Source organism: Castanea sativa, chromosome 9, assembly GCF_040712315.1.
Source record: "Castanea sativa cultivar Marrone di Chiusa Pesio chromosome 9, ASM4071231v1".
Taxonomy (NCBI): Eukaryota; Viridiplantae; Streptophyta; class Magnoliopsida; order Fagales; family Fagaceae; genus Castanea; species Castanea sativa.
The window spans coordinates 23,131,727-23,152,872 of NC_134021.1; the positions used below are offsets into that span (position 1 = coordinate 23,131,727).

Below are 21,146 nucleotides of genomic sequence, written 5' to 3' on the forward strand. Positions count from 1 at the left end.
AAAAAACTCATTCATGTTTGTTTGTTTATAAATAAAACAAGCTTAAGCCTTAGTTTTAGGTTCATTTAATAAACAAGCTAAGCCCAAACAAAAATATTTGTTCACAAATAAGCTCGTAAGCTATAAGGCTTAATACAAAACAATGTATAGACTCATTTATAATTTTATGTGTTAGCTAAATACACTCATTACACATTTTAATAATGACATGGCTAACATGGGACCAATATTGTTTACCTCAATTTTTTTTTTTTTCCTTTTTAGACTTTAGTTACGTTTAAAAATAAATTAATTAATTAAGTGCACCACATATGATCCTTCGCCATCATCAATCATCTAATGTAAGTAATGAAACATGCTAGTATTTTTCCATTAATTATAGTAACAAACAAGTATTTTTCTAATTCTTCATCATCTAACGTGAATATAAAAATTGTATTTGGAACAATTGTTGAAATTGTAGACAAAGAATGATGAATGAATGAATGAATTTAATTATGTAAATTTTTAATTTGTATAATGACTAATCATAAGTGGACTAAACGTATGATAAAATGAGTATACTATTTTTTTTTTTTTTTTTTTAGAAATTTAAGCATTTGATAATGTAATTTTCGCAGTTCTCAAGCTCAAAAGCTTAACCTGAGCTCAAGTTTGAACTTGATATTAAGCTTGAGTTTGACTTGACTAATTAATCAAGCCAAGCTCAAGCTCAAACTTTTTGACTTTTTCACGAGCTCAAGCTCAAACATGAGTTCTAGGCTTGTCACGAGCTTGAGCCGAGCTTGAGCCAAATTTGAGCTTTTGACTTTTCTTGACGAGTCAAGCTTAAACATTTAACTACTCGACAAAGTTTGATTTGTTTACAGTCCTACCTACAGTCAACATGACTCAATCCACTGTTTTGGTGGGTCGAGTTCAAGTTGACGCATTTTTCATGGGTACCTATACCCATTTCTATCTTTTGGGCTTGGACGGGTTAGCAGGTGTGGATTGGAGACCAATTTTGCCAGGTGGTTGGGCTAAATAGGGTTTTGGGCTGCTGATTATTTAACTCATAAGACTCAGGCTTGGCTTTAATCTAATCCAACTAATCTGAATCAAGTTCCTTGCTGTACCAAATTCCAGCTACTGAAATACTAATCTAGAGGTCGTTTCCATCGTGTGACAAACCTCTCAAGGATAAATCAGAGAGCAAAACCACAAAAAGATCAGTGGATTCAGAATGGCACAAAAATCACTTTAATTCTCTTTCTCATCTCCATCCAAGCAGATGGGGTCTTTCCCTTCAAACACACGCGCACACCACACATAAAACTATTCTTCAACAAATATTTAAGGTCACTCCAAAGAAGGGTGCAAAATTATTAAAATAACTAGAAATTTCTTAATTTCTTTGTCAATACAAAAAAAAAAAAAAAAAAAAAAAAAAAAAAAATAAAAAAAAAAAAAAGAAGAAGAAGAAGAAGAAGAAGAAGAAGAAGAAGAAGCAGGAGAGAAAGAGGTACACTATGAAAGGCCTGATGCAATAGCCATTGACCAAGTTCATGACTCATTATTGCCCATAATATACAACGAAGATTTTATAGCCCTATAGGTACAACATTTGAGATGTATAGATAGGATGTGCACGCATGTGACAAGGTAGGCATGGACGTGCATATAAGTGCGAGCAAAGAAGGGTGGGGAGCTCTTTAGAAACAAATGTGAGGAGGAATAAGCTTTCCTGGATTCATAATACTGTTGGGATCTAAAGCAGCTTTTATTCTTTTCATTGTCCTCAAAGCCTCCACTCCAAGTTCTTTCTCAAGATACTGAAAAGAGGAAATGTAAAGAATCCAATCAAAACAGTCTACATTGTCAAATAACACTGAACAGGGCATTTAGTCTTTGAATTCGGGTGGCTAATCCCAGTAACTTATGTATTCTAAGGTCATCTCAGGATAAAACACCAACCAAAATGAGAAGCGTCATAAATATTTTGGTCTTGCCATAGTCCTCATAGTGTAAAATTTACCTTCTGAAGGAAGACCAATCTATGGAGCATCAATACTGTAATTTTTTAAATTATCATGGTGAAAGGTATGCTTTCCGGATATACTTTCTTAATTAATTGTCCCATTTATCCTAATAACCATGCCATTGGCAGATAGGGAAGTGCCAATGCATGAAATTGAGAGCAAACTCATTGTTTTAGATATCAAAATATGGGCATGATACTGAAGTTGATAACCAATGCATTTTAGAAGTTGCCTCAGAGTATTGTATTAAATGGCCTACATGTCTAAAGATTTGAATGAGTTACCTTCACTTTCCCTGTGCCAACACCATGTTCACCAGTACATGTTCCTGCTTAGTTGTCAAAGAAACCATCATTAGCACCACAACTTGCTTTTTCAGGTCATGTTCTAATTTTTCAGAATGGAAACCGATCAAGATAACATTAACTTCAGATTACTGCATGTATGCAGAAATACTAGATGAACGTATGAAAGATAAGCACTACAGGATTATGAATCACCACAGACAAAGAGCTTTTATAGAATAATTAATGTTACAGGTAACCATGAACATTCGTCGTTAAAAAGGATTCGGTAAGTTTGTTAAAGATTAGAGTGCATACCTTCCATTGACAATGCAGTAAGGACCATAAATTTATTAAGTCTCTCTGCTTCCCGCCGGTGTTCTTCAATGTTAGGGTCAAACAGAATCACCGTGTGGAAATTTCCATCACCAGCATGAGCAATAACCGTGCTGTTAATTGGAACAGAGGCATATGTATTGTGAGCATCAGTTATTTGACTAACCACATTACTACAGGAACACAAAATGCTCTAATTTAACTTCTTGTCCAGAAAAAAAAAAAAAAAAAAAAAAGAAAGCCATTCTGATCAGACATACCAGACCAGTGGTGATGCATCCAGCTCTTGTTTGGACCTTGATATTAATTCGGCAAGGTGCGAGAGAGGAACGCATACATCCTGCAAAAATCAAAAGTTATAGAACTAAAACAAACAAAAAGCAAAGAGGGTCCTTCAGAGTATAAGGAAGCAAATAAAACTATAACTAAAATCCATTGATATCAACTGACCGAAATCATTGCCTCAAAATTAGGTTCCATTGCAAAGCAAGCCCATAGTGCCTCCTTCCTTATCTTCATGTCATTAAAACTTTGCGTTAGAAAATATGGAGAATGGCAATGAGGACCATTTGGATAAAACCTCTGAACAGAGAGACCCTATTAAACAAAATAAATAAATGGATCTAACTGAGGATAATTAGGAAAACAAGCTGCAGTTTGAGTTAAAAACCAATATCATACTAATTCAACATGACCATACAGGCCACTTGGGTTTTGATCTGAGAGTTATGGAAATCAACCTGATCTCTTGTATGTTTTGGTGAGCTTTCAGGTTTGCATTTATGCAACTTAAGAGACATCTAAGTGCACTGTGCATGTCCATATATCTATGTGCATGCATGCACTAACAGGTAAAATCGAGTGTAAGATCTATCCATTAAGGGTCTGTTTGATATGGAAGGGGAGGAAGTGGGAGGTGGCTGGAATTTCCAGCCACCTCCCCCTCTACTCCCCTCTCCTCTCCCTCCATCTCCCCCAATCCAAACATAGGGTAAAGTAAAGTAAAGTCTCACCTTTATGCAGGTATGTCTCTTCCAAACAAAACAGAGAACACTGTATGACATTCCAGAAGTATAAAGTAATACTACAGAAAATATAGATGGCAGCCAAAAGCTAAAATTATATATGAATAATATTCCTTGGAAAGTAATTCTAGTTTTCAACAGTTTCCTCAAGTCTCAACTCTCTCTCTCTCTCTCTCTCTCTCTCTCTCTCTCTCTCTATATATATATATATATATATATATATATTAGCAAGGTCTCATTCTCTGTTGCAAAATTTTATGGATGCAAAGCAGTTGGGAGATGGGGCACCAGTGCATGCTTGAGTCTATAATCCACAATTCCTAATAGAAACATTATACATGAAACATTATCTAATTTAAACATAAAATTAAAGCAGTGGAGCAGTGTAGTGTGAGACAGGTTCATGTAAGGAATCGAAATGAAACAGACTTGTAGTATTACCTGAATTCTGACAACGTATTATTTTGATAAATAATTAGTTCCATGGTGAGTTTTCTGAAGTATGGGGTTTATTTATAAGTCAACATGAAGAAAGAGATATAACAAAAAATGCCACTCAGTGAACATCAACTGAGTAACCACTACCTTCCAAAGCTCCTTTTTAGCTTCAGGATCTTCTGCAAAAACAAAATCTGAGCCATTGTGCTCTGCAACAATCTTCTGAACAATTTGTGTTTGCTCACGTGCATAAGCCTCTAAATAAAAGTAATCAAGAAATAAATTAGGAATCAAAAAAAGGTAATGAAGAAGAAGGCATAGGTGTAGCTTTCTATGGGAAATGGTGATGCATTTTTCCAGAATAATAAAAACAAGGACCATTTTGCCCAGGATAATTTCCTCTTTTTCTTTGGGGGGGGGGGGGGGGGGGGGGTAGGGATTGATTTAGAGCTTGTGTCATAATGACAATGCTATTTGTTGTCTTACTAGTGTTAAATTACCAATTCTCCCAAAAACTTAAGCTATCAAGAAATAGTGAATTTAATTACTTAATCATAATTCTAACACTTACTCTCACTTGGGGGCTAAACTTCCCCTTAATAAGTAGGGGCCCAACAAGTGAGAATTTAACATTTTAAATAAGAGGTAAAGTGAAGACAGAGATCGAACTCAGAATCTTCTGCTCTGATACTACGTTAAATTTGTTTATCCAAGATTTATTTTGTGGAATTCATGTTTGCAATCCAATTGAAGTAAAGGTCAAATGATTTTAAAGGTCTAGTTATATGTGTCCTAGGGATGAAACATTTTTTAATATTCGTTTATATTAAAAAACTTATGGTCAATTTTATATTAAAACGGAAAAAACTGTAATTTATGCAATCTTGCGAATTAAGGGTATTTGATAGTTTAGTTGAGTCCAGAATTTTCTAGGAGATTCAACATATTTAAGGTAGTATTTCTTTGAGTTCAAGTTAGTCTTTTATCAGTCACTACCTTATGAGTTAGTCTTTTATCAGTCACTACCTTATGAGGTTGTTTAGTTCATTAGTAAAACTAGTAGTCCTAAATACAAGAATGAACCTTATATGTATTTGCGCTTATTGTACTCAAAAAATAGATGGAGTTAATCGATAAAATATTGGGTGAGTATTGAGGCATGTTGGTTTTATTGTTCTTTTCTTCTCTCTCTCTCTCTCTCTCTCATGGGCACTATTCACAGGACGTTTTCACATGCACTATTCACAAATTGTGGAGAAATTCGATTTTCGTTTCCTCTTACCTCTTTTCAACCCTAAATCAAATCTTTTCTCTTTCCCACAAAACCCTTCTTTCTAAACCATTAATCCACGAATCCTCCTAAACCTTAACCCACCAAAAGCACATGTAGAAAAATTCTCCAATTTGTCCCATGTCAATTTTGTAACAGAACCAAAATCCTTTCACAACTTCTTTGCTAAAATTTTCTACCAACCGCTTGACGAAATTTCACATTCAAGATGGTGGTTACTAATGCAGAACTATTTTCAAAGTCTCATGCTTTTCTCAAAAATTTGTGGAAACCAAGAAAAATTTAAAACAATTGAATGAAATGGTGTGTTCCATAGAACCAATGTTAAAAAATTTGTCTAATATGTGACAAACTTTGGATAAGCTAGCAGTCACTATATTGGAAAAATATTCAGCTAAATGGCTATTGATGAAGAACTTATATATTCTAAGTTTCACCTCAGTTTATCCCCACACTTGTTGGCAAACCTCACAGCTGTTCCCCATCAAAATCTAATATATGCAGCCTTGCAAATTTTCTGCCACAACCTCAAGCAAGCATTGGTTTGACGCATCAAGGTGTGACAGTAAAAGAGAGAAATCCAGCTTCAAAATTCACCACATGTCGAATTTCAAGAACACCCAAAATAATGAATTTCATCTACAATAAAGACCATAAAGGAGCAAGGTGAGCACGAGGCTGACCATGGAAAAGTCAGGACCAATGAAGATATTTGTTACTGCTATGGAGCAATTCAAGATGCATTTAAGTTGTAAAGCCTTCTAAGCATTGATTTTAATATTCCATAAGAGTTTGATGATATAGTGGTAAAGAAAAATTTATTATCCTTAATGCTTCTTAAGGTGATAAAGAATTGGTGCAAGTTTCAAGGTCGAAGGTTCTTATACTTGACCACTATGAAGCTCAAGGTCAAGTTTTTTTTTCCAACTGGAAGAGAATGATGCAATCATCAAAGATTAATTCGTTTTCTTTTTTCAATATTTATTTTATGGGCTCCATGTGAGCTGTCCAATTGACATAAAAGTCATGTGATTTTAAAGGTCTAGTGACTTATGTCCTAGGGTTAAAACAGTTTTTAAATTTGGGTTTTTAAAAGATTTATGGTTGATTTTGTATTCAAAAGGGCAAACTGTAATTTTTTTTGCAACCCAGCAAATTAAGGGAATTTTGGTTGTTTAGTTGATTCTAGAATTTTCTAGGAGATCCTATGTATCTTAAGTTTTAGTTTCTTTTAGTCCAAGTTAGCCTTTTATTAGTTAGAGAAAATTGCACTGACCTCCCCCCTTGTTTCGAATTGTACATAAATCTCCCTTGTGAAAAAAAACTACACTCATCTCCCCTACAGCTTAACACCGTTAAACTCTATTACAGATTGAAAAATTTATGCTTTTATCCTCACTTCCAAATAAAATTTCTACTTTACCCTCCCAACCCACCATTACCATTCTATTCTTCTTTTTTGCTTTACTTTCCTTTCTTTTGAATTGCTAGCAATCCAATTTATGTGTTTTTGTGATGTCTGGCAGCTTTCTGGGCGACATTGTGACAAAATGTTCCAAGTAATTTACAGGGGAGGTAAGTGTACTTTATATTGAAAAGTAAGGGAGGTCCATGTACAATTCAAAATAACAAGGAGGTTAGTGTAATTTTAGTAAACCTTAGGAGAGGTCATTTTTCCTTATTAGTCATAACCTTATTAGGTTTTTAGTCTACTAGTCAAGCAAGGAGTTCTTAATACTACTAGTACAAGAATGAGCCCCTTTTTTTGATAAGTAACTATTACCCGTGCAATGCATGGATAGTGTTGTAATATTTTATGTAAAATGGTTTTGGAGAATGTTATATATGTATTATAGCATAATTGTTATAGAACTTTATTAGTAATGAGTTCATTATAAAAAGCAACAATTATAAATTGCACATACATATCCATTATAATTATTCAATTGAAGTAATGAGAGGGAAAAAAATCAACTTTGGAGGAATGTTATAGAAATAAAAATTGATATAGAATGTGTCTTTCTTTTTGTCCTTAATTCTAAAACAAATACACATCCCAAACACCCACAGTTAATTACATCATTTACAAAACTACAAATCCACAACGTTTGACTTTAACATCAAAATGGTAACTACCATTGTCACTCAATATAAAATGCAAGCTCCCTTCCTTAGTTGTAACCAACTCATATGGGTTAAGATTAGATGAAACAACAAAGTTAGAGCTAAGTAGGTGTCGTCGAAAGATTGAAGGTAAATGATTTCGTTTTTTGTTTGTGTGTATTTGACATGGGATTACATGAAGGACTATGAGTAAGTATATATAAAGGGCTAGAAGTGCAAGAGGTGAAATGGTAAATTAAAATACAAAGATTTTTGTGTGTATGTGTAAGGGATGAAAAGTCTTGAGACATTGAATCAAAAGATACAAAGAACATTTATTTTTTAATTAGAAAAGTCTTGAAGTATTGAACCAAATGAAACAAAAAGTCAATATTTAATTTTTTTTCTTATCTTTGATATGGCATTTGAGAATATTTCAATTTTCTTTATATAGAATGTGTCATTTGGCAGAATCTCATGTTTTTCCACATTAGGTCTCTGCTTTTATATATATATTGATTGATAAGTTTTATTGATATCAAAAAAGGAACACCCTAGTACACAGGGAGTGTACAAGGGGTCAACAAATCAAGTACAAAAATTACAAGAATCAAGAAAATCAATAAAAGAAGGGAATGATTGGTTTTGCATAGCAACCAACCAATCCAATAAAGTTCTAAAGAAAAATAACTTGAGTTCTGGTGTGGATCTCTCATTATCATCAAAGCACCTACTATTTCTCTCCCTACAAAGACACCACATTAAGCAATGGGGAACAATTAACCAAATAAAACCATTTCAACAACGACCAAACTTGCCTTGCCAACACGCTAGGAGACCCAAAACAAATTGCGACATAACCCAACTTACTCCAAATAAATCCAAAACTATAGACCACAGATCCATAGCAACCAAACAATAAAGAAAGAGATGGTCAACTAATTCACCATTACACTTGCACATGTAACACCAATCCAATATCCAAACCTTCTTTTTTCGTAAATTGTCAATCATCAAGCATTTCCATAAAGCAACAGTCCAAAAAAAAAAAAAACTACTCGAGAAGGAATCTTCTGTTTCCATATACTTTTCCAAGGAAAACAGTAATCAGTAGAGCCCTCTAAAATTCTATAATAATCATTAACCTTAAACCCCTTATCTCTACCAGGTTTCCAACACATCTTATTTTCACCAAACCCCCTTATTGAAGAATTATATATGGTATCCATGAAACTTGACATAGCCTCTAATTCTCAAGCATGCACACCCCTAAAGAAATTGACATCCCAAAAGAGAATGTTATTGGTGGACTTCATAAGCTCAGCCACACTAGCCTCCTAATCCCTGTAAAATCTAATCTAAACAAATCAGGAACTGACTGCAAGGGATGTCTCACCACACCAACAGTCTTACCAAAACTTCACCCTAGACCCATCACCAATATCATACTGAATATAGCATGAAATAATAGATTTGGTGCAACAGCCCCCCCATACACATCCATATTTCACCTCTATCACTTGCCTCCAAAGGGCATCCTTGTCAAGCCCAAATCTCCATAGCCACTTCCCAAGCAAAGCTTCACTAAAAAGTCTTACCTTCCTTATCCCCCAAGCCACCCAAAGAAATGGGGGAACAAACAGTAGCTCATCTAACCAAATGAAATATAGGTTCATCACCAATGCCGTCCCATAAGAAATCCTGCTGAAGAAGTTGATCAATACAATATTTGTGTTTGCATATTGAGGCACGTTGACCTTATTGTTATTCTCTCTCTCTCTCTCTCTCTCTCTCTCTCTCTCTCTCTCTCTCTCTCTCTCTCTGATATTCCATCACTGTTTACGAGTATTGTTCACACACAGCATTCAAAGATTGTAGAGAAATTTGATTTCCATTTATCATTACCTCTTTTCATCCCTAAATAAAATCTTTTCTCTTCCCTACAAGACCCTTCTTATTAAACCCTAGATCCACAAATCCTCCTAAACCTTAACCCACCACAAGCACAAGTAGACAAATTCTACAATTGTCTTAATATTAAGGAAAGGCTTCCATCCGTACAATTAGTAAGTGCAGCAAGTTCAATGATAAAAGGTTGTTTCAAATGAAATTGCATTTAGCCAAAAATAAATAAAACAGAAAATATTGAGAGAACAAGGATCCCATTTACCTGTGCCTATAAATTCAAACATTAAAGTTGGAATTTCAGGCAAATCTTTTCCATTTGCAATATTGATAGCCTTCACTTGAACCTCATCCAATAGCTCTACCCTTGACACCTAAAAATTATAAAAAGAATATCCGTGAAGGAATTGATAATTAGAACAAAATTTGCAGCTAAAGTCCCACCTGTATACCAGACATCATCGTGGCTATAGCAACATCTGCTGCATCCTTAATTGAAGGGAAATTACACATTGCAACCTGCAAAATTGTTGAATTCAAATTGCATATAAGCACAACATTAATATTGTTAAATTACCAATTGTCTCAAAAGCTTAAGTTATTAAGAAATTGTGAATTTAGTCACTTAACCATAATTCTAACACTCCCCTCACATGTGAGCTTAAACTTCCCCTTAATAAGTGGGGGCCCAAAACGTGGGAATTTAACATCTTAAATTACCAATTGTCCCAAAAGTTTAAGCTATTGGGATATGGTAAATTTAATTATTTAACCACATACTTCTAAAAAATATAAAACCAAAAGAGTTAATACAGATTGCAAGAATAAATAACTGACAATCTCCTGCGCAAAAAAATAAATAAATAAATAAATAACAATATTGTAAGCGCACAATTGCACTTGGCCCCAAGAACAGTTACGGGCTCAGGCCCAATGAGCCTTAAACAATATGAATTTGTAGAGTGTGGGCTTGAAACCCAGGTTAGAAGTGATTAAGGATTAAATGACAAGTCAAAGATTGCTAACACTTGAAAACAACAAGGAATATTGTAAATCAACCTGCTCGGACGCAAGCCGAGAGCTGTTCTTATATTATCTCTTTCTCTTTTTTCTTTTTCCTTTAGATTACCAAAAAGGAATCCCTCTTCCTGTTCTAGGTTGCTCCTTAAATACTCCTCTTTTTGATACTTTGTACACGTGTCGCCCCAACTCCCCCTTAGCCTAGATATTTCTTTTCTCAGTACCTTTGAATAGTAACCAGAAGTTTCCCTTCCACTGTTCAGGTGTCACTTCCCCATTAATGCGGCCAGGGTGGTAGGTGCAGGGTCTTTAATGTGGAGGTGGCAGCCTTTATCTTTGGTATTTCTCTAACATCGGTGCTTCCAGGACATTCAAGGGTTCACCCCTTTTAACCCTTGGTCTTGACCGTGTCATTCCCTAACCTTTACCATGAAGTCCCGGGTTCTCCGGTGTCCGTCCGAGGGGAAGTTCACCCTCGGCTGGATCCTCGGATCCTCGGCGTATGGGCCGACCCGTAGTACTAACAAATTCCAAACCCAAGAGCAGGTCGGCCTTCCTTAGCATGGCCCAAAGGCCACATCCCCATCAGGATCTTTTTACTCCCCACAAATATCATATAGAAGTTGTATAAAGAAAGATGCCAATGTCCATTCAAACAAAAGTTTTCTATATTTAAATGGAAGAAGGTATTTTAATTTACCCTAGAAATGACAAACACGGATAAACCTCAAGCAACCATACTAACTACCACATGACAGAGTTATCACTAGTGGCTACTTGTTTATAGCCATTAAGAACACTTCAAACACAGGAGTTTGCAGTAGCTATTGTTTATAGCAATTCCTTCACTAGTGGCAAATGTTTTGATGATTATCTTGGATTACCAAATTTGTAGAAACAGCGTGGCAAGAACCAGTGTTTTACAGTGAAAAACGTGAGACAAACCTCTAAAGATGTTGAGACAACCAAGTGATCTTCTCTGACATCATTAAACTAGTTTGATTATTTTTAAATGCCATCAATACTGTGATGATTCAAATTCTCATAAAATGCAATTTCTTTTTAGTGTAAGCTTTTGTCTAAGATTTCATGCATTCCTCATCCTTCAGCTTATTTCATGGAAATAGGAAACTTGAGAAGATGGAAATTAAGTTTAAAACCCACAAGTCGAGAAGTCTCCTTGGCAAGGATCAGAAATAACTTTAAGATACGATCAAATGAGAAATAATAATAAGATTCAAATATACATATCTTATCATGGCTGCATAACGAAACAACTATATAATCAAGATTTAAATCCAATCATCACATGACAGGAACAACAGTAGCAAAGTAGAAATAATTTTAAGAGGAAACACCTTCAGAAAAAGAAAAGGTCAAAGTACCACTGAATGCTGTGGAATTTTCTGAAGCCGAAGAGTGACTTCTGTTATTACACCCAGAGTCCCTTCACTTCCAATCACCAAGCGGGTCAGATCATACCTACAATATACAACTTTTACACGGTTAACAGCATGCCTGGTTAACGGTTGCATTTTTATCCCACCAATTTTCTCATTTATTTTTTGAAACTACTACTCAAAACAAAAACAATAAAAAATAAGGGGAAAAAAAAAAGATAATCAGAGAAAAGAAAATATATCAAATAATAGATTGACATAGATAAGAGAACAAACCCTGCAGCACTCTTTCGAGCACGAGATGCCGTCTTGACAATATCTCCATTGGCAAGAACTACCTGGAACAAAAACAACATAAGAAATACAGCTTTTGGAAGCTGAATTAGACATCAGAATTTTATAACAAACCTTGAGACTGATGACATTATCACGCATGGTTCCATACCTACATGCTAAAAATAGAATCATTAGATCCAATATTAAATTAGACCACTGAAATTATTTCTAGAATATATTTTCAGTTATGTTACTTAGACAAAATTTAATGTAGATAGAGAAGCATCTAGGTTACCAAAATAAATTTTACAATTAAAATTCAAGTTGACAAAGACAAAAGATAAGAAAGGTAAATAAAAAGATTCTAATCGCCAAATGGTTATGCACCAGGTTGCTAAACTTGATTGGTCCTATAGACAGATAATCAAGAATGAACTGTTGAAAGTGTTTATTAAGTAGACCCTTTTACCAACAGTGGCCAATCCTGGACCTACTAAAAGACAGAAAATATATTATTCTTTAAAAAGGAAAATAAGTAATGCATAATGCTTTTTGATCATAGACTGCTATAGAGTGTCACCTACAATTTTGAGATTATACATCCATCACTGCCAAAAGATAAGAACACATAAGAGGAAAGGATCCAGTATCCACAAATTACTGTCAGCATTGGATAGGGTGAAACAATTCAAGTCTTGAATCAACGAGTTACAGAAATAAATAGTAAAACCAAATTACATGGCAAGCATCCCACGGAAGTATGACAATCTATTAAGATAAAAGAGCATATCCTTTAGAACCCAGTAATATGGTATTCTGTACAAATATTAATCACATAGAGAATATCCTCTGTATGAAAATATGCAGCAAAATAATACTTGCTAGTGGAGCTAGGTCCACACTTGGTTGCCAACTTTAATTCCCCGGATTGTGTGGATTTGTGCATGTGAAGGTGTTGCAGGGGCCCGTTAAGTACCACTTCAAGCATGTACTAGGTTGATCTGGCTAAACAAGTAATTATGGGGAGCTTCAATTGTGACTAGTACTTTTGCAATATAGCACAGATGTTGTTAGCTCTTGCCCCAGGTCGTGACAAATGACATCAAAACCATGTTGGTGCAACCAAGTGGCTCAAAGGCACTACAAGGCAATGTGCTAATGAGGACATTGAAGATTTAAATGGAGGGAGATTGTAATGCTCCCTATTATGTGGATTTGAGTATATTTAGAGTCTAAAGCTATCATGAAGGCATGTGCTAAGTCCTATATCGAACATGTAGTAGGTCGATTTGGGATATATAAGAGCTTACAATGAGTTTCAATAGTAATTAGCCCTTTTGAGGTATAGTGTAGATATGGCTAGTGCTTTCCTCAAGTTGTGACACTGGCACACTTGAATGATTTCGTTAAAAAAGACCATTAGGTTTTGGATAATAATGGAAAATGGCCTACATAGTCCTTGAAGGGTCAGACCTACAAAATTAACACTAGCATTGAATCCAGAAACACTTCCAGCAAGAAAACAAAATTATTTTTCTTTCAAGGGATAGTACAAACAAATCCAATTCAACATTAAAAAAACTTGATCAATTGTCAAAGCTTTACATCTCCGTCTACCTTATTCTTCTTCTTTTTGCCCGCATGGGGGGGGGGGGGGGGGGGGGGGGGGGGGGGAGGAGGAAGGGGCCTTCACCCATTGTTATAAGATTAAGAGTTTCCTTGGTTCAAAATATGAGTAGAGGGGAACACTAAGGTTCAAAATCTAGTAGACACTCTTAGAGAAATATTTGCAGTTTAAAACTTAAACAAGCTATTCAAGCAAATATGGTACTACTAAGATTGAGAAAATGAAAACAAGTATAAAAATGTTACACCATCAGGTGATCGAATCTTTGAATCCTTACTAGGGCAACACTTACATGTATCAACATGCATTTTCTTTTTTTTAAAATGTAAGTATCAATATTATATGCTAATATGAAAATTTACAATTGAGAAAGTAGAGCTACTACCTCACAGCTAATGAACCAGAGCAACGTGTTGCACACATACCCCCAATGGTTGCACCAGGCCCTATTAGTCAAGAAGTTTTACGTACATGAAAATCCAAATTACAAAATCACTTGAGAACACAATTAAACACACCGGGTGCATTTATTGAAAAATGAAGTATATCAGAGTGACTTTCACACTACACTGGTCATAAATGATATGGAAAAACTAAAATCAGAGAATTCTTTTCACATAATGGGCTGTTTTAAGCATTTTACGCATAATATGGTAATCTTTTAAGCAACAACACCAAGCACCTACCCAAATTTCACAGTTTTAAGTAGCATCCCTGATATAACAGAGCTTCTAAAAGCATAATACTTAAGCTATGTGGTGCCATAATATCAAAGACTTTATGGTTTAACAATAAGAGTCATGTTAGTTACTAGGCTATTAGTATGTTATTAGGCTATTAGGATTTCTTTTTAGTTTATTAGGCTAATAGTAATATAGTATCCTCATTTTAAGTACCAAGAATGTACTACTTGCCTCCTTGGTTCAGCCTTAAGTCCAGATATATAATAACTTAATTGTTGCAATACTTCAAATGTCTTTTTAATTATTCTAGAAAGATTCAAATATAAGACCTAACATAGCCAAGTTCCAAGGAATTCAGATATCACATTGTAATTCTATACAGAAAGGGGGAAAGATAGATGCTCATAAATATTGCATGAAATTTTCTATTATGTATAAAAGAAACTTATCTTTATCATTTTCTTGCAATTTCAAACTCACAATTTTTAATGTATGCCAAATACCATTTCAGGAGGCAATGCCAATGTGAAGACTCTTTGCACAGGATGTCAAGTAGGATACCACCAAAGTTATATACAAATTAGCACAAGCCAACTAACTAGCATTTACTAGAGGAATGTTTTGTAGGACTTGCAATTTATCTCAGCTTCTGACAGAATGATTTCATTCAACAGCACATTCAAAATGCACAGTTCTAAGGTATACGCATTTGACATGCTATAACACTATCTTGATATGAAACATTTCAATTAGCATTTCAACTATGAGTTGAAACAAAAATGCACCCCAGATATCTATTATTGAAAACATTAGAAGAATGATGCATCATAAACTAACCTGGATCAAGGGGAAAGAATAGACCATAAGGCTCCAGGTATTCATTCAGCTCCATCCATCCAATCCCAGGTTCAACAACCACATCCATGTCCTCAATATGTAACGCTTTAATACTCTACATTTGAACAAATAATGCAATAATAACCAAAAACCATGACACAATACAAACTACTCATTTTTCAACAAGATAAGAAAGATAAAAAAAAACTAGAGGACGCATTTAATTTTAAACTGAAGGAATTGACATCAAAGGAAGACAAAATATGCTCCAGACTCCACAGAGTGAATTTTTTTAATATCAGTAGACCCATTATCCATTCAAAAACTTTCACTATAAGTACAGTGCCGGCTCTACCTAAGAATGAATTCTATTAAGTAATATGTACATTCATACATTCATACATACATACATACATATACACACAAGATAAGGCAGGCAGTTCAGATGGAAGCAAAAGTAGGCAGCAGGACCAAAGAAGACGGTTGCAAGTTCCATCTAGGCTGATCTGCCTCATTTTATTTAAAATATAAGAAGGTACACCTCTTGCATAATTCTCAAACAAAGTTGTAAGCAAAGAACAATATTAGTTCTTTACCCGTAGATATAAGAAACAGAATCGTGAAAATTAAGGCTAATTACTTTTTTTTTTACTTGTATAGTGAGTTTGATTTGCCAACATGTGGTTTCACAAGTGACACTTTACCCAATTCAAGCCTGCCCCATTAGCATATTTTAAATTATGTCATTAAATATAACAGTCCAACCAAAAATTCAAAACACAAACACACAAGTAGGTAAAGTGCCTTCCTTTAAACCACATGTAAATAAAGAGGCACTTTTTTCGAGGACTGATCTGCATGTGCAAGTTTTGACAGCAAATTGACTTAGACCTCAAGTTGAAAAATTCTTTTTTTTTTTTAAACCACAAGTTGTTCAACTAAACTCGGCGCATACTGGTGCCCAAAATATAATTAACCCTAAAAAATTTAAGTTACAGTACTAAATTAAGTGAAGTTTTAATTTCATAAAACAAAAGCTCAGGAAAGCATACTCTTATACAATACAAAAAGATCAGTACATACATTCATCGTCGACATGTCAATGCAAACACCTCCATTTGGAGACAAGGTGTGACCCTCAATTGATGTAGCTCCACCATATGGTACAATTGGGACCTGCTTGTGAATGAAAAGCAAACAACTTTGGTACTTTCCTGAAAAGATTAATATTATTTTTCATGAACTAGTGATAGCAAGCAAACAATCTATATCATCAATTGTGGATCTATTTATTAGTAAATTTCCTATTTTTACAGTATGCGAGAGAAATTCTCACCACTGTAAATTTAGTTCCACATTCACAAAACTTTACTAGCTATTGAGCTCTATCCTTCTTTTATTGGTATGTTACACATGCACCCTATGGGATCTTGAACTCGAGACCTCACCTAGGAAGCACGGACACTTCATTTAGGGTGTCATTCCCATGTCGTAACCGTGTCATACCAGTGTCGTACCGGCAGTTTCACGTTATAATTTTTTAGAAATTACTTGTGTCGCTATGTTGTACCCGTGTCTGTGTCTGTGTCTGTGTCTGTGCATCCTAGGACCTCTCCCTCAACCTTGCACTCACAAGGAGGAAGTGCCATTTGAGCTAAAATATGTTGGCCCATTAAGCTCTATCCTCAATTGAAAGGGAAATACAAATAACTAAAGGCAAAAGCCACAGGACCAGTCAAAAGAAATGCATGCAAGGCATCATTATCAACTTAAAGATAAGGAAAAACTCAGACCTTATGTGTGTCACATGATTTAACTATCTTGGAAACTTCATCTTCTGACCTGCAATTTATAAATTAGGCCACGCTGTGAGAAAACTACAAAATTATAATACTTAGTTCAAACAATCTCAAGAAATTACTGCACTTAAAGAACAAATAGCATCTTTTTTGACAATGTTTCCCAGTGTCACATGTACATAGTATGCAAACACCTTTGACATGTTTTCTAGTCATATTAAAATATCTCACACAGGAAACTCATAAAATTTAAGCAAAAGTTCACACACATGGTATAAGTAGCGACATGATTAACTTTCATGTGATCGAACTTCTATTCCTTAATCCTTATTACACAAGCACCATCATACCATGGCTTTCACTATGCAACCAATATTTCATTGCCATACAAGCATCAAACATGAATTGCATGACCACAAAAATTGCCACATCTTGCTGTTAAAATTGCAAAAATGAACATCACAACAGATGTAGCTAGAAATAGTAAGCCACATGGTGAATATATAAGTCTCACCTAGGAAAAACAACGACATCAGGAATATTGACTGCTTTGTGAAAGCTGTTTTGTGGTTTTCCATGGACATACCTCTCATCATAATCCATAGTCATGTTATCCTGCCCAGATAATATAGTATCATTATTCATTAACCAACCACACACAACAATTAACCAAATTTTCAAAGCTTCTCATCCATCAATGATTCAATATAGAAGAAACAATGATATATTATACTCGACAGATAGCCTTCAATTCATCAATAAGCTCTTGAGGAAGTTCCTTGTGAGAACCCTTCACCACAAACTCAGTGCTACCTTTGCCCCCAATGCTGACACCTCTGTTTATAATGGGAAAAAAAAAATCAAAACCCATTATCAACCAAAACCTTGTTTTAGGAACCAATCAAGAAATTTTTTTTATTTTTTCAAAGATGAGAGAAACCCACCTGGCAGAATCGAGATTAGAAGCGTCACAGAATGAAGGGTTAGATTGGGATTGAAGGGCAAGTGATCCAGCTGAGAGTGAGACAGCAAGGGCCGCAGGAAGCAAAGCTAGCGATGGGTTTTTAGAGGTATGGGAGTGAAAGATAGGCGTGGTGGTGTGTGGTTTTGGAGTTTTGAGATTGTGGAAATGTGAGGTTTGAAGATTGGAGTAGAAGAAGCTCTTTGATGAGGAACGTAGGCGAGATAACCAGTAAGATAAAGCCATTGTTTTTTTCTTTTCTGGTTTTTTTTTTGTTTTTTTACCAAACCAAACAGAGGAAGATTATGACACAACTCAACTGGAATTCAGCTATTTTATTTTTTAGTTCGTTCCTAGGTTCAGTTGTACTGTCAATGCATGATAGATATAGTGATATACACTGGACGTATAATAAATAATTAATAGAAAATAGCTTTATCTCCTTTCCTTGAAAATAAGGGATGTTTGGTATACACCTAAAAAAGAGAAATGCTAGGGGTATACACTTTTAACAATGGGCTATGTGGAGATATACTCTAACTAATCAGAATTTGGCATGTGGCGAGTTGTGATACAAAATTGTGTATAAGTGTGTGTCTCTAGCATTTCTCAACTGAAAATTGTTGTTTGAAAATATATTTGAGTGAAAAAATGTGTGAAAATATATGTAATATTGTTTAAAAACTGAAAATTGTTATTTGAAATAGTATACCAAACACCCCATATGTTCAACTAAGCTAGTTCTTTTTTCTTTTTTCTTTTTTTAAAGAGAACTAAGGTAGTTCTTTAATTAAACCAATCAAGTGTAAAAGTCAATTTCTTTGAACAAACTTTTTTTTTTAAGGCCCTTTCCGTGATTATGTATTTTATAATTTTATAAAATGCTCATTTTTATTTTATTTTTTCATAAAATTTATTAAGAAAAAATTAAATTAAAGGCTTTCAAGGTTTTATAAAATGACACTCACTAAAATTATGGACTAAAGGACACTTACCTTAAAGCTTTGTATAAATGCAACAATAAATCCAATGGTCTTTGTATCTTTTTTAAGTAAAACGGCATCTAATAAAATTTTCAAGAAACATCGGACAAAATTATACAATATTCTAATAACACAATAATGTCATACTTCCTCCTCTTTTATAAATAATGAGAAAATACTATTAATAGTACGAGAAAATTATATAATCTATATAATAACTAATAGTCGAAATGTTTGATTTTTTGTTGACCACTTCTTATTATGCTATGTGGCTACACAAATTTATGCCACATATACATTTAAAAACATCAAACAATTGTGTATTTTCAATACGTATATTCACAATTACACCTATTCTGAACTGGTGTCAATGTGCTATAAAGAGACATCCCTTGTTTCATTTTAAAAAGTTAGTTATTTCATTCATTTATAAGAATCTTTAAAGAGAGACACACACAAAATTCTATTCGTTGTGTCTAGAGATTGTAGTGCTTTTTTTACGTATTGTTGATCATTGTATCTTGGTCAGTTTTATATCAAACAATCTATATTCATTTGGTTTGTAAGTTTTATTTCATTTATCTTATACATTCACACAAATTTGTGCATATATTGTTTATTGATCTTATTCACAAAATTACAAAGGTAAATTATTTGTGTAATAATATCCAACAATCTTAAGGCAGATTTTACTCAATTTATTTTTGTGATTTCCGTGGAAAGTTTATGTGTGTGCACTAAATAAGTTTTGAGAAGTTATTTTGTGATTGAATTGGGATAATTATATAAGCTCTACTATTGGTGATTGTGTTTTGCATAAATAAAATCGTGTTTACGCATAAAAAGAATCTTGATAAACTAACTCCCCGCACCATTTGGAATTGAAATACACAATATATATTTATAAAGAGGTGCTACGTCCACAACATTTTTACAACATTTTTACAACAAATCATAGGTGGTTAGTTGTTATTGGTTCAAATTTGAACCTAACACTAAGATTACTTTTTTGCCCCAACAATAACAACCAGTAACATCCTACCACTTAGGATTTGTTGTAAAAATGTTGTAAAAATGCTGTGGACATATCATTTCTCATATTTATATATAGCAACAACTAATTGCACTATTTGATAAACTTTTTGAAAATTTTCGTTAATGTTTAGTAATTATTAATGGCCCACTAAATTGATCTTTTATATAACTATTGCAATTGTATGATATATATATATATATATATATATATATATATATATATATATATATATATATATATACACTTTTGGATTGTTTTGATTCGCAGGGAAGAGAATCAGTAATCTAAGAAGAATAGGATTCATAGGATGTGTAAAGAAATTGTTCAGTATTATTGTTGCTACTGTTGGTGTGGCTTGATTCCTAGACCATTTCATTATTTAACAAAAAAAAATCAACTTACAAATAGAAATTTTGGAAAAGATCCACATGTTTCGTGTGTTTCTAAGAAAGTGAAGATAAAAAGTTGAGAAAAAGTAACCAAATAAAGAAATCGTTCAATATTATCGTTGCCACCATTAGTGTGGCTTGATTCCTGGACGTTTTCATTATTTAACAAAGAAAATTAACTTACAAATAGAAGTTTTGGAGAAGACCCACACATTTCTTGTGTTTCTAAGACATGAAAGAGAAGAAATTGAAAAAAAGTTACCAAATGAATATGAACCACTATTTATACCAAAAAGATTATAACCCCTCAACAGGCATATTTTTATTCAATATGCACATTTTCGGTCAATAGGCACATTTTTATTTAATACGCACATTTTTTCCCAATAAGCACCTTTAATATATATCAAATATGAAGAATTATAACATTTCAATAGGCACCTTTTACTCTATCCAATTTGAATGGTTATGACATTTCAATGGGCACCTTTTAGTATATATATATACATATATATTACAACAACACATATTATACACACACACAAAATTATGTCTCTTATTCATTTCCACAAAAAACTAATAAATAAAAATTACTTCTTCTTTTTTCCTTGAAACTCATCCAATAGCTATTCTCGTACATCGCACGGGTTAATGACTAGTCTATATATTTATATATATAATAATAGGTAAAGCTGAGAGAAAATCCAATTAGATTTCAAATTGAAATTCAAT

At 33.9% G+C, this 21,146-nt stretch overlaps 1 protein-coding gene across 4 annotated transcripts; it reads right to left on the reverse strand.

Moving 5' to 3' along the window:
- Positions 1-1,352: 1,352 nt before the first annotated feature.
- On the reverse strand, positions 1,353-18,367 carry LOC142610606 (D-lactate dehydrogenase [cytochrome], mitochondrial). Of its 4 annotated transcripts, none has more exons than XM_075782465.1 (18): positions 17,990-18,367; positions 17,779-17,881; positions 17,560-17,660; positions 17,040-17,088; positions 16,330-16,422; positions 15,247-15,361; positions 14,112-14,172; positions 12,232-12,268; positions 12,100-12,161; positions 11,809-11,905; positions 9,848-9,922; positions 9,669-9,777; positions 4,252-4,361; positions 3,092-3,154; positions 2,902-2,981; positions 2,624-2,754; positions 2,306-2,349; positions 1,353-1,814 (listed from the first exon to the last, which is right to left on the reverse strand). In XM_075782465.1, exons 1-18 carry the CDS (start codon positions 18,250-18,252, stop codon positions 1,695-1,697), a joined length of 1,713 nt encoding a protein of 570 aa, XP_075638580.1. In that variant the 5' UTR covers positions 18,253-18,367; the 3' UTR covers positions 1,353-1,694. The 4 variants fall into 4 exon arrangements, with proteins under 4 accessions (XP_075638580.1, XP_075638578.1, XP_075638579.1 ...); XM_075782463.1 differs by having other exon boundaries at positions 3,092-3,238; XM_075782464.1 differs by having other exon boundaries at positions 16,330-16,425; positions 17,990-18,357.
- Positions 18,368-21,146: the final 2,779 nt, after the last annotated feature.